We start from the raw sequence: 13,318 nt of genomic DNA, 5'->3' as shown, positions 1-13,318 counted from the left end.
GTTCTCTGGCGTCCTCTTATTGGTCGGAAGAGTCCTCGCCCCACCCCCTCGGTCGGCCAATGGGCGGAGGCGGGGGCGTGCCGGTGAAGCGGGCGGCGGCGGCGGCGCGGGGTTCCCTCCTCGTGCCCGGCGTTGAGTCCCCGCTGCCGCCGCGACCGCCACCGCTGCCACCGCGGTCGACCGTGCCCGACTGGCCCCGGGGTGCGCCCTGCACGGTGAGAATGCTCCTCCTCCTGCCACCTCCCAGTTCCGCCCCACTCGGCGAGATCTTCTCCCGGCAGAGCGCCGTCCTAGGCAGTTGGTGACTAGGACCCCACCGGGCTGGGGCGACGGTTCCGCTGTCGGTCCGCACCGGGGTGCTCTCTGGCATCTGAGCTGGGGAAATGTCAGTCCGGAGGCCGCGGGTGACCGTTAGGTGGTGGAGACGGGATGTTTTCCGCGGCGCGTTGTCGGGGGCACGTGTGACACAGCGAGGGTGGGGGCGTAATGGGCTCAGCACCGTCAGCACACACGTATCCCTCCCCCGCTATTGTCACTGCCTCGCTGTGTGACCTTGGACCAGTAGCCTCTGAACCTCTTGTTCTCGACATCTTCAGGGAGGAGGGCGGTGATGTCGGGCAGTGCGGACTCCTGAGACTCCTGCGTCAGCAGAGGTGAGGGTGGGGAGGGCAGAGGATTATCTATGAGGGACAGAGCTGCCACCTAGAAGCCTGCGAGGGGTGTGATGGAGGGGGGACGTCTAACTGCATCTCTTCCCCCAGAAGATGAGAAAGGGGCGGTGATGGGGCGCCACACCCACGGGGATGGAGGCCCTGAGAGGATACAGGGTCTTACACCCGGGCCCCTGATGCCTTTGGGGGCTTGGCCATATCCTTCCTATCATCACAGCAGGAGCGGTTTTATTTAACTTCTGGACCAGGAGCTCTGCTGGACTGAGAAGAGAATCTTTAGGTTGCCTTTTTTCTTGAATCTTGGTATTGGGAAGTGGGAGTAGGGCATTTCTCTCCCCTGGGAGCTAAAGAAGGTCAGGGGCAAGTGTCGCCCCCTGGACCAGGCCTGGCCTCTACTTCTTGGGGTCTTCAGGTGACAGGCTCAGGGCAAGGCCTCGGTGGGGCAGGCAATCTGGAGTTTAGAGGGGTCTAAGAACCCTCTAGCTGGGGCATGGGGGATGAGTTTGGGGAGACACAAGTGTGTGGGATGGTAGGGGTCTCTTCCCCACTTCACCCCTGCTTGTGAGAGAGAGACACTATATTTAACCCTGCACTTTTGCCTGGTAGAGAGAGAGGAAATGGAGTCACATCCAGACTGAGTTGATGTAAAACTGCCACCACCAAACCTGGCACCCAGCCTTGCCTTTCCAGGCTTTGTTGTAGGCATGCAATTCCCTCACTATGTGCCCAGTCCTATGTCAGGTTCTGGAATCAGCAGGTCAGTGTCATCTCAATGGGCACTCTGTTTACAAGTTTGAGCTTTAATGAGAGGCTGGACAGTGCTCCTGCTGGACTGCGTCCTTAAGCCAGGATTTAGCTGTGGGCTAGGGTGGGGTGGGAGTGGGGGAGGCGGGGAGGTAGAACGTCGTGGAGTTCCTGGCTCAGAAAGTCCTTGCACAGGTTGAGGGTGGGGATGGAGGAATGAATGAGAAAGAGACCCCAAGAGTTTGGGGCCGTGCCCCCAGCCGCAAAGCGGAGGACTAGCTGGGGCTTGCCCTGTGATGCCTGGGATCTGGGGCTGCTTCTGAGGCCGAGAAGTGGTATCAGGGGTGCAGCTGTGGGATGGAGGGCAAGCATGGCATGTTCTGGAGCTCCAATTTGCCATGGGTACTGTCTTGGTGCTCTTTTCAGTCTGGAGCCTTGGGCCCTATCTTGGGACAGCCTGGAGTAGCAGCTAGCACCCTGTGGGACAGGAGCCTAGGGGGCTGAGAACTCCGGGTTTCTGGGTAACTGTCCATTTGTCCTTCTGTTTGCTCACTTGCCGTATCCCTGGACCTTCTCATGCCAGAGGTTCCACCGGGCCTGGCTGTGCCCTGCCCTAGATAGGGTAACCTTGAAGCGGCCTTTCTCTTTAAAGCTGAGAGGGACCTCAGCTCTCTGTCTCCCAAAGAGACGGTTCCTCCAGTTTCCCTGAGAGTAACTAAGAACCAGACAAGACCTGTAAGGCCCTTGTTCCAGCTTTCCATCCCTCCCCATCCTGTGACTGTCCATGGTATCACCACCGGTGACCTGTTGACAGTTTATCTAATCTGGGGAGGGGGTCTTGTTTTTGTTGTTGGGGTTGGGACATTTCTCAGAATATACATTCTTCACATCTTCCTCTGGTTGAAGGGGGCAGCGGTCTGCAAGTCTGCTCTCTGGCAATCACTGGGGACCTGGCTGGCTTGGGAATGGGGGAGGAGAGAGGCAGGAGAAGGGAAGGGGGGGAGGCCCCTCACCCCTTGAGCTGTTTTCTGAGAAGGCTGAAGTCCCTGGGGCCCACCCTGAGGGCCATTCCAGGATTAGTGTGAAGAGCCTCTCTACCACTGCTACCCTGAAATTGCTGTTGCTTTAGAAACCGGGCCTTTGGGATTTGCTTTTGCAAAGATGCGGGTGGAATGGGCAGCTCTGTCAAGAGGTTCAAGTACCAGCTGCACCAAACTCTCAGAGGAAGAGGTCACTGCTTATTCCTGTGTTACAGATGAGGAAACTGAGGCACAGAGACTGAAAGTAACTTCCCATGCTGCCTGAATGTGAACCAGCACTGCTGGGCCCTGCAGCCCATGCTCCTGACCACGTCCCCACTGTCTCTGTGGGGCTGTGCAGCTTGGGCCACACTCAGGGCTTGGCTAGCACGGGAAGAGGCCTGGGGTTACGAGGGGGCCTAGCAGTTCCTGTGGACACAGCTGCAGCAGGGGGAAGCTAGATACCTTCTCCTCCTGCTTCTGCTGTGGAATTGTGTTTGGATGAGAGTCTGGCTCCCACGGGACAGAGACTGACAGGGCTCTCTGCTGAGAAAGGAGGCTTGCTTTTTCTAGCCTCCTCTGGCCCCTTAAGTCACTTGCCTTCCATCTCTGTGTTCTCACTGCCCAAGCGCTACAGGCATGCTTGAATGCCTGCTCTGTACTGAGCTCTGGGCAGTGCAGAGGGCATTCCATCTCAAGGGGAGCAACTGATTGTGGCAAGGCTAGAATAATGCCCAGTGGGAGGCCACACTCCGTGAGATGGGGGGAGGGGAGTGCCCTCTGGGGCAAGGGTTGGCTAAGAGAGCAGGGTGAGTTCCTCTTTCTGAGAGCTTCCGGTTTAGAGTCACTGGCCTTGACATGTCACATCTACCAAGAGGGTCCAGCCAAGGCCCATGCTTGGGTTCCCCTTAGTTTGGTCATTCATTCATTTAACGAATATAAACTGGACACAGCTGCTCCCTGCCAGGTGCTGGGCTGGGTACTGGGGACAAAGAGTTTGGCAAAAACACAGTCCTTGCCCTGGTAAGGTGGGGAACATAAAATGATGAACATAAAATGAGGATTGTGCTACCCTAAAAAAGTCCTCTGGGGCTGAGACCGAGGCTAAGGTTTGGATGGGGGCAGGGGATTGTTCCAGGCAGGAGGGAGGGCCTGGACGGAGGCAGGCAGGCCATAGCAGTGGGTTATTGGGAAAGACAGGGAGGGGGCCCTGCATGTAGTGGGTCAGAGTATTTGTGGAAGGAGTCTCCAGGGGCCTTTCCTCACCAGCCACTGGTTAAGAGTTTCACCCGGGCCTGCAGGAAGGGTCTTGGGAGATGGGGGGAACTTGCGGGCATTGAGTTGTTGTTCGCCTGTGGCTCCAGAGGTGTGGCTGGAGCAGCCTCTGCAGAAGGTAGGAAGCGGGCCTGGTACCTTCGTGCTTGGTCATTTTTCACATTTTTTACATAGTTCTGAGTCTACAGCTTCAGCAGATGGCTGGAGTAGGTGGATTGGGGGGCAGGCCTCTCTTTAAGGACCAGGCTCTCTGGGGATGAGTTGAGCATTCCAGGGCTAAGGGGCTGCCTTTCTGGGACTGACCCCAGAGTGGCACTGGCCAGAGATAAGTGGGGGCATAGTTCCCTTCCCTGTTCCTGGGCCTGGGAGCTAGCTGAGGTAGGGGCCGGGGGAGGGCCTGGGAAGGGCCTGGGACCTTGGGACCCAAGCCTTGCCCTTCGCTGTACCTCTGTAGGCTGCCTCACATCTGTGGGAGGCTGGTACCTGAGCTGTTTACGATGCTCATGAGGCCGTCGGGGCTGGGTGGGCTTCTCTTGCACTGGGAAGTGGGAAAGGAGTTGAGGCCTGCTACCGGGGCAGCTTGGTACCTAAGGGACCTCAAGGTCATGTCCTCTGCAAGCCCAGCCCCCAACTAGGAGGCCACCCTGTGGTTTCTCTTCATTCCCCGGATTAGCCAAGGTCATACATGGGTTGCTCATCTCTAAATACTTCAGTGTGTATCTGTGAAAAATAAGGACATACATCTCTACATGACACAAGTCCATCATCTCAACGAGATCAGCTAATATTTCTTAATGCCACCTCAGATCTAGCTCCATTCACATTTTCCAGTTATCCCCCAAATGTCCTTTCTTTATAGGTAGTTAGAACCCCCTACCCCATTTATTTTTCTTCTTGCAGCTGATGTGGTGGAAAAATCCAGGTCACTTGTCCCATAGAGTATCCTTCTTGGTCTCTTTGTGTGTTAATTTAGAACAGCAGTTGGCAAACTTTTTCTGTAAAGGGCCAGATAGTAAATATTTTAGACTTTGCAGGCCATGTGGTCTCTGTTGCAACTACTCAAAGTAGTTTTGCTTTAGTGCAGAAGCAGTTTTGGACAACATGTAAACAAAGGCGTACAGTTGTATTCAAATAAAACTTCACAAAAAACAGGCAGCAGCCTCAGGCTATAGTTTGCCCATCCCCTATTTAGAACAGCTGCCCCTCCTATATTTTTCTTTTTTTATTCTTTTTAAAAAAAAATTTTTTTTATGTTTATTTTTGAGAGAAAGAGACAGAGCCTGAGTTGGGGAGGGAGGGGCAGGGAGAGAGGGAGACACAGAATCAGAAGCAGGCTCCAGGCTCTGAGCTGTCAGCACAGAGCCCCATGTGGGGCTCAAACTCACAAACTGCGAGACCATGACCTCAGCCGAAGTCAAAGTCATCGAAGTCAGATGCTTAACCGGCTGAGCCACTCAGGTGCCCCTCTTTTCTTTTTTTTTTTTTTTAAGTTTATTTATTTTGAGAGAGAGAGAGAGAGAGAGAGCGTGTGCGCAAGCGCCAGGGAGGGGCAGAGAGGGGGAGAAATAGTTATGTCAGTGCAGAGCCCCATGTGGGGCTTGAACTCATGAACCGTGAGATCATGACCTGAGCCGAAATAAAGAGTCGGACACTCAAATGACTGAGCCACCCAGGTGCTCCTCTCCTTTATTTTTCTTGCACTTTGGGGGAAAAAACCAAAATTACCCATCAGTTGTCTTGTAGAATATTCTGACTTCTGGGTTTGCTTCTTTGCTTTTTCATGGAGTTATCTAATGTGTGCACTAACCTCTGCATTTTCTTTTTTTTTAAATTTTTTTTTTTAACGTTTATTTATTTCTGGGACAGAGAGAGACAGAACATGAACAAGGGAGGGTCAGAGAGAGAGGGAGACACAGAATCCGAAACAGGCTCCAGGCTCTGAGCGGTCAGCACAGAGCCTGACGCGGGGCTCGAACTCACGGACCGCGAGATCGTGACCTGAGCCGAAGTCGGACGCTTAACCGACTGAGCCACCCAGGCACCCCTTGCATTTTCAATAAGCAAGAAGTTAGAGCTCGGGGCTTCTTTAGATTTAGGTTAGACATTTCAGGCAGGACCCCCTTGTCAGTGATGCTGGGACTTCATGGCGTCTCACATCAGGAAGCCTCTGTGTGTCAGGTTGTCCCATTGTGAGTGAGGGGAGCTTGACAGCGTATGACTGGCTGACACTACATCCCTCCATGCAAACTCGTGTCATTCTTCTTAAGAACCCCAGGCCATCCGTAGGTGGCACTGGGGCATCTGTGAGCATCTACTTCTGCCAACCTTTGCCCTCCTTGTTAAGGATCCCCAGCCTCCCTGTCTCCAGCCTTTGTCTCTTTGGCACTTGCTTGGCATTTGGCCATTCCTTTGTTACTTAATAGTGAGGATTCTTCTGTAAAGAAGAGCCTTCCTTTAACCACCGGGACAATTTAGTTACATGAAAGGCCGAGGGACAGGCTGAATTATTTCTCTTTATTGCCAGTTTTCCGAGTAAAGAGGGCCTTGCTACTGTCAGTGAACGAGGGTTCGGGTGTGTTTATTTTGCGTTCTTCTTTTTTTGTAATCTCTGTGAATGCTCCAGTTTTATGTATTCCATCTGTTTCCATCAGTTGCCCTCATTATTCTTTTTGATGCTTAGATGGTCCCAGCTCAGCCCATCAGAGGCCAGGCTGCTCACACAGGCTTCCTGGGGGTGCCTCCCGCTGCCCCTGCCCTGAGGCTGCCCTTGGGGAGCTGAGCTAGGAGGCTGGCCCGGAGAGTGAGGCCAGAGGCCGAATGGTGGGTTGCAATGGGGCAATTCCTTCACGGGGCATCTGTTCAGCATATGGCACTGACCTGTCACTGGGAGGGAATCTCCAAGGACCCATCTTAGGTGGGCCCCCATTCTCGCTCTCTTTCAAGCATCTTGTTGACTCTGACCTAGACCCAGCTGACTGGGTGTGTGTAACCTGAATAATGTGGCATCTGGCTACAGGAGGGTCTAGCCCTTGGGGTCACCAGCATGAGAACTAGCCTCTAAAAAGTGCCAGTGGTATCCTTTTCCTTTTCAGGCTGTCCCTCCTGCCAGCCTCAGGTGGGTTGGGTACCAGAGTCCCGTACCGATGCTTTGGCACTGAGAAGCCACGGCTCAGCACATGCTGGTGGGGCTCTGGGTCAGTAGGGCATCAGGCAGGGGTGAGGGCTCTTGGGGAATGTGAGGAGTGGGGGAGCAGAAGCCCCCCCCCCCATGCTAGAGGGTACAGGCACCCCTTGGGCTGTTGAGCCCAAGCCGTAGGGCCATGGGTGGCCCTGACCCCTGCCCTCCCACTCCCCATCCTTCAGGCTCCTGCTGGCGTCCCTGAGCATGGGAGGCTGCTGCGCTTGAGCGGCGGGTGTCTGGCTGGAGCTGCGCGTCTTTCTCCGTGGCAGGGAGGGCATCCATGGCTGCAGCCAACAAGGGTGAGTGCCTCCCTAGCTTGGCAGATTTGCACAGGTCTCCCAGGGGACCCTGGTGGGAGGGGTATTGTTACTTGTGGGGCCTGCATTGGCTGTGTGTGTGTGTGCATGTGTGTGTGCGTGTGTGTGTGTGTGTGTGTGTGTGTGTGTGTGAGAGAGAGAGAGAGAGAGAGAGAGAGAGAGAGAGGGAGAATTACATTACATCAGTGTAATTATACCAGTGTTTTTGTTGGGTCCCGGTGCTCATGCAAGCACTAGCAGGGAACCTGAGGACGCTTGCTGGCTCCTTGGTGTGCTGGTTTATGGAAGTATGTGCCCTCATGTCCCTATGTTTCAGCCCCGCTATTCCACTGTGGGGGCTGGTGGGGGGCATTAGGACCTGGGGGTGAGCACTGAGGCTGATAAGGTAGGTAGGGCCACAGGAGGCTGCAGAAGGGAATTTTGGTTTCATTCACGGTCCAGAAGGGCTCACAGAGGGTTTTAGGCAAGGGAGGCCAGGTAAAATTTGAGGGTCAGTTCTGGGGGCCTCAGCAGGGAATGTGGAAGTGCCAGGCTGCCCCTCCCCACTCCCCAGGCCTCCAGTGAGTGTTCAAGAACCCAGGCCAGGTCCGGCCCAGCCCCTGCCACCAAAAGGACTCTGGGCAGGGCTCCTGGGAGTCTGTGGCTGTGAGCCAGAGAGGATTGAGGTCCTTCTCATGGCAAGATGGGTCTCCCCCAGCCCAGGCCCTCAGCCCAGCTCCAATTGCTCTGTCCATCTCAACTCCCTGCCTCCTGGCCTTGGAGAACCAGACACAGCTAGGGATAGCTGAGGGCCCTGTGTGTTTTGCGGGGTGTGGGGGGGTGGTCATGAAGTAGAGGAGGGAAGGGTGTTTCTGGGAGGGGTCTGAGAGGCTCCCCTGGGTTCTTCCATCTTCCTTGCTGGTGATCAGTGATGGAGTTAAGAGGTAACTGCAGCCTCTTCTAGGTGGGCTCAGTGTGGTTTTTGGCCCCCTTTGCTTTCTCCCACCCCCAGAAAGGTCCCAAAGAGGCTGTTTGTGTCCCTGCCCACCTCCTCTCGGGTTAGGGTTCATCAGGAGGGGCCTTGGCACTGACAGACCTGGAAGAGAAGATTCCAGAGATGGGAGCTTGGCACTGTGAAGGAGAGCACGGCGTAGGGTACCCAAGGCCTGGAGCTAAGAGTCTGGAGGACTCTTCTGGTCTCTGTCATCAGCCTCATCTCCTCTAAGTAAGAGATTGTACTAGCCAATCCCTGACTGCCTCTGCCACACCAGTTCTCAGGGTGCTTGTATTTTGTGGGAGGACTGGGCAGGTTGGCAGCTTTAACCCTCATAACCTCTAGTGTTCAGTAGGACGTGGCCTAGCCCTGAAAGGAGTCCAGGCAGTGTGTGCTAGATGATGTCAAGGGTAGTTGCCAGGGGGTCGGCCAGGGGGTGACAAGGGGGAATAGTTTCCTGGCGGTAAAGGAAGCCGGCAGCCCCTGGAGCCCTCCCACTCTCTTCCTAGGCAACAAGCCCAGAGTCCGGAGTATCCGCTTTGCGGCAGGCCATGATGCAGAAGGTTCCCAGAGCCATGTACACTTTGATGAGAAGCTGCATGACTCCGTGGTCATGGTCACCCAGGAGAGCGACAGCAGCTTTCTGGTCAAGGTATGTGCACACCTCCCCCGCCATCTTCCGCCTTACTCCCTCTACATCCTCCATGGCCCTGCCTGGCTTCCTGGACCTGTCTGTTCCATGTCCTCTAAGCTGGCTGCAAAGGCACATCTTTGTCCCTTCCTGGGCCTTGGTTTCCCTATCTGTAAAGTGGGGGGGGAGGTGGTGAGATTGCAGTGATGAAATGAGTACCTTTAGCACGGTACTCGAACAAGAGGAACCGAACTCTTATTAGTGTCACCCCAACAACAGCAATGGAAGGTGGTAGCAGGGCTCGAGGTGCCGCAGGGCTTGGGTTCAGGACCAGGCCCGCTCATCTGTCTCTGTGACCCTGGGCAGGTCACCTCAGTTTCCTCTTCTCTGAGATGAAGGCAGTTCACGCCTCGGAGAGTTAGTGCAAGAATGAGATGAAAGAACGCAGGTGTGAGGGGAATTTTGCTGGCAACAAGGTGTGACGTTATTTCCCTTCTTGCCAGACCTCTGGCTGATTTAGGCTCTTTGCGGTATGAGTGTTTACTGAGCACCGCCATGCTTTCTGGGTGGAGCGTCCACCTCTCTCAGCGTCACACCTCACACACCCTCTGGTGTGACTTCCCCGACTGCTGGGGCCCTATCAGATCCCACATGCACTTGAAGGTGCAGGAAGAAGTGTCTGGAGGGGATGGATTGTGGGGAAACGGAGTGAGGCCTTCAGGTTGGCAATAAGCCAGGGCTCTGAAGCTGAACAGGAATGCCCTGGCAAGGGGAGGGCATCTGGTCCATTGAGACCTCCCTGAGGAGGGGCCCAGATTCATCATTTTCTGCCCAAATGTAACATCCGTGCTCTTTTCCTTTAGCTGATAACTTCCTCGAGGGAATAAACAGAATGAAACAAAACTTTAGGGAATAGCTCCCTTTCCCGCCACCTCCCCATTGCAAAATCCATTGACGTCTATTAGAGAAAATTTGGAAGCTAGAGAAAACTATAAAGAAATTTAAAAGCACACACAATCATAGTATCTAGACACGATGACAGTTAATTTTTGATGTGTGTCGTTTCAGCTTTTTTGGCTCTACCAAAACAAAAAGCTAGTATCACAGCAGTGTTTTGCTTGCTTGTGTTGTGAACCATTTCCTATGTCAGTAAATAATTTTCCACAAGATTTTACAACTGTCTGGTATTCCATTAAATGTATCATCACTGATTTAGCTGGTTCACTATTCCTGGTGTTACGAATGTTTCTATTTTTTATTGTTATAAATAGGGCAGCAAGGAGTGTTTTTTGCACATCTCTGAGATTTCCCCTGGAAAATTCTGCAGTTGGTGCGGCTGGGCCACAGGGTCACCATTGGCAGGATAGCCAGAAATCGTTCTTGAGGACTGTGTCCTCCACCTGCAAAGTGCGGGAGCCACATGGGCTAAGCTTTGTCATACCGTGATGTCTGCCTGTCCCATCGAAAGGCCAAATGCTTCACGCAGCCAGTCCTAACAAGCCCCAGGAGCAGAGCTGTGCAGCCCTTGAAACTGAGCATGCCAGTCTGTGTGCACATAAGTTGTGGGTACATTACGCACCCCTGTGCCTCCTGGACTGCCCTCTGGCCAGCCTACCTGCTCAGCTGCCACCCCAGCTTGTGGCCCTTCACATGACTGGACTTATCCAAGGTTGGCATCTATCCCAGGGGGCACTGGTTGCCAGTCACCGTGTATGAACAACAGAAATGGCTTGTGGGGCTTTGGGCACACTGAGCATTTGAGTGGGCAGGCAGGCGTCCACGTTCAGGTGCCAGCAGAGTTCAGTAGCTGGTGCCCATGGGCCAGCTTTACACTGACACAGCTGGTCTAGTGTCTGTTTTTCTAATTCTATCCCGTCCTTCATCCGGTGCAATGTGTGTGCTGCCCACTGTCTCCACAGGAGTGGCTAAAGGACCCGTGTCCCTGACCCCAGCCTATTGGCTCTGGGCAGGTGCTGGCAGTGGCGGGGGCAGGTGAACGGCCTGCATCGTGGGACTTTGAGCTAGCTTCCCCTGTGGGCAATGGCTGCTGCCTTGATATGTGCCACACGTGGCAGGAGTGGCCAAGAAGCCTAGGGAAACCTTTACCCTGGCCATACTGCCTGGCTTCCATTTCCTTATCTATAAAGTGGGCCAACGTTTGCTGTGGGGCCCACACAACAGGTGCTGAGTAACCAGCTGAGGGGATGAGGTCCTCAGGCGAAGTGCCTGGAGCCACTGGACTTGGTGTGTGGACAAGCTGGAGTGGCGGAGGGAGTTAGACCCCCTCTGGGATTCCTATAGCAGCCGGTGCAGGGGCGCACAGGATCCCAGGTGGCAGGAGCTGGGTGGGCCCTGGGGTAGGCTGAGAGTGACTAGGTGCCTCCCCCTCCCCACCTTCTTGCTACAGGTTGGCTTCCTGAAGATCTTGCACAGGTATGAGATTACCTTCACTCTGCCCCCGGTGCACAGGCTGAGCAAGGACGTCCGAGAAGCACCTGTCCCTAGCCTACACCTCAAGCTCCTCAGCGTCATGCCCATCCCAGAAGGTGTGTGCCCTGCTCAGGGTGCTGGAGGCCTACCCTCCTCCAGCAGGGCCTGGATGTAACAGAGTGAGAGCATGGGGTGCTTCCCCCTGTTCTAGGGTAGATGGGCAGTTCAGCAGTTGGGCGACATGACGCCTCTTTAAGAGCTTGCAGTGTGGCATCTCAGCAGCTCCCATGCCCCAGGCCTTGCTCCCTGGGCAGGGGTCCGGGGGCTCACCCTGCTGACCAGTGCCTGTGTATATCACCTGATAGTACCCTCAGTGAGGTGGTGGAGCCAATGAGCAACTGGCTCTGGGCCTCCAGCTCTCCCTCCTGTCTGCCCTTCAAGAAGAATCTGCCAGAGCCCCAGGGACCCTGGGCAGCTACCTCCTAGCACCCGGCAGTCACAGGCTTTGGAGTTGGGACTGCTTCTGCCTTCCCTGTAGCTTCAGGCCCTCTCCTGCCACCTGGAGGCTAGGGTGTCAGTTTCATAGTCACTCACACCCCAGTTTCAGTTTCATGTCCCCCTATTTCCTCCTCATGACTTTGCCCTTAAGTGGATTCAGTGAGCTCCCACAGGCCTTTACCTCTTGCCACCCCATCTGCGAAGGCCTTGCCCATCCCCCTTTCCCTATCAACCCCCTCTCCCTTCCTGCCCTTTTGGGGAACCACTGGACCCTCCTCCTGGAAGCCCGAGTTTGACCCTTGGAGCCATAACAGGGTTGTCCACAGGCTGGAAACACACAGACCTCATTGAAGAGGAGGAAGTTTCCAGGGCCTGTGTGCCCAGCCCTGGGGGGACAAGTCCTGGGCCATCCTTACTCCTTTGGAGGAGGTGGCCAGTCTTGGTGCCAGTGAGTGCTGGGGGACAGGGGCGGGAGGCCACAGAGATGCTGATCATCTGGGCAGGTTACAGCGTCAAATGTGAATACTCGGCACACAAAGAGGGAGTCCTCAAGGAGGAGATGCTGCTAGCCTGTGAAGGTGGCACCGGCACCTGTGTGCGAGTGACAGTGCAAGCGCGAGTCATGGGTGAGCGTGCGAGCTTTGGGTCTGGCTAGAGGGGGGAGGTGCCAGCTTGACTGCAAGGGATTTCTGCCCTCCCCATCTGAAAGAGGGGTCCTTGCTCTGGCCTGGGGTTCCCGGGTACCTTCCCCCCACCCCCATCCCAGCAGAGCCCAGAGGGAAGGTGGAGGGGAGTCTCCTAGAGTGGGTGGGGCGAGGGAACCAGCCTGGTATCCTGATTTGTCACCTGCCTTGCAGACCGACACCATGGCACACCCATGCTGCTTGATGGGGTCAAGTGCGTGGGTGCCGAGCTAGAATACGACTCAGAGCACAGCGACTGGCACGGCTTTGACTGAGGCCTGCGGCCCTGCGCGCCTCAGAGCCCCACAGCCTTAAACCCCACCTCATCTCCCCGAACGCTATATCATGGTGTGGCTTCCTCACCCCTCCCCGGGGTGGGTGTGGGGTGTCCAGGGGCCTCTCACCTCTGCCTTCATTGTGCCACCTCCCTGCCTCTCGTGTGTCCTCCTCTCCCACTTCCTCCTGTGTGCCTCAGTCTCCTGCTGGAAGAAATGGGTTGAGCCCCCAAGGAGGCTATCTGAGGAGGGGAGGGGGGGCCTGGGGTGGGTTCTACCCACCCTCCACCCCAAGTCACAGGGGCTCCAGCCAGGGCTTGGGAGAGGAGGGAACTGGCTCTGTGACGTCGTCGTCACTCCCATTAATGCTGCTGCTGTCTGGCTTTTGCCCTCCCCTGCCCCCTCCCTCTTTCCTACTGCTGTCCACACTGAGTAGGAGGGAGGTGCAGTCCCCAAGCCCTAACCCCCAGATCTGTGTTACTTGGTTTTTAAAGGACTGGTTGGGATAAAACCCTAAAGAAATAAAAGTTTCAGTGGACATCAGAGGCCAGCTAATGTTTGTTTTCCATCGCTCTGAGAATGCCCAATCCTATGCAGATGAGTTAAGGAACAGCTCTGGTT

General features: G+C 55.2%; 1 protein-coding gene across 2 annotated transcripts; it reads left to right on the top strand.

Moving 5' to 3' along the window:
• Positions 1-85: 85 nt before the first annotated feature.
• ADISSP (adipose secreted signaling protein) lies at positions 86-13,242 on the top strand. 2 transcript variants are annotated; one of them, XM_040447579.1, is made up of 6 exons: positions 86-215; positions 7,073-7,189; positions 8,690-8,832; positions 11,219-11,357; positions 12,243-12,365; positions 12,597-13,242. In XM_040447579.1, the coding sequence occupies exons 2-6, from the start codon at positions 7,171-7,173 to the stop codon at positions 12,695-12,697; spliced, it is 525 nt and encodes a 174-aa protein (XP_040303513.1). In that variant the 5' UTR covers positions 86-215; positions 7,073-7,170; the 3' UTR covers positions 12,698-13,242. The 2 variants fall into 2 exon arrangements, with proteins under 2 accessions (XP_040303513.1, XP_040303514.1); XM_040447580.1 differs by having other exon boundaries at positions 7,020-7,189.
• Positions 13,243-13,318: the final 76 nt, after the last annotated feature.

The sequence above is a fragment of the Herpailurus yagouaroundi genome, unplaced genomic scaffold, assembly GCF_014898765.1.
Source record: "Herpailurus yagouaroundi ecotype Mexico unplaced genomic scaffold, PumYag 196, whole genome shotgun sequence".
Classification (NCBI taxonomy): Eukaryota; Metazoa; Chordata; class Mammalia; order Carnivora; family Felidae; genus Herpailurus; species Herpailurus yagouaroundi.
Note: the sequence above shows the minus strand (reverse complement) of the source record. Positions and strands in the feature narration are given on the sequence as shown.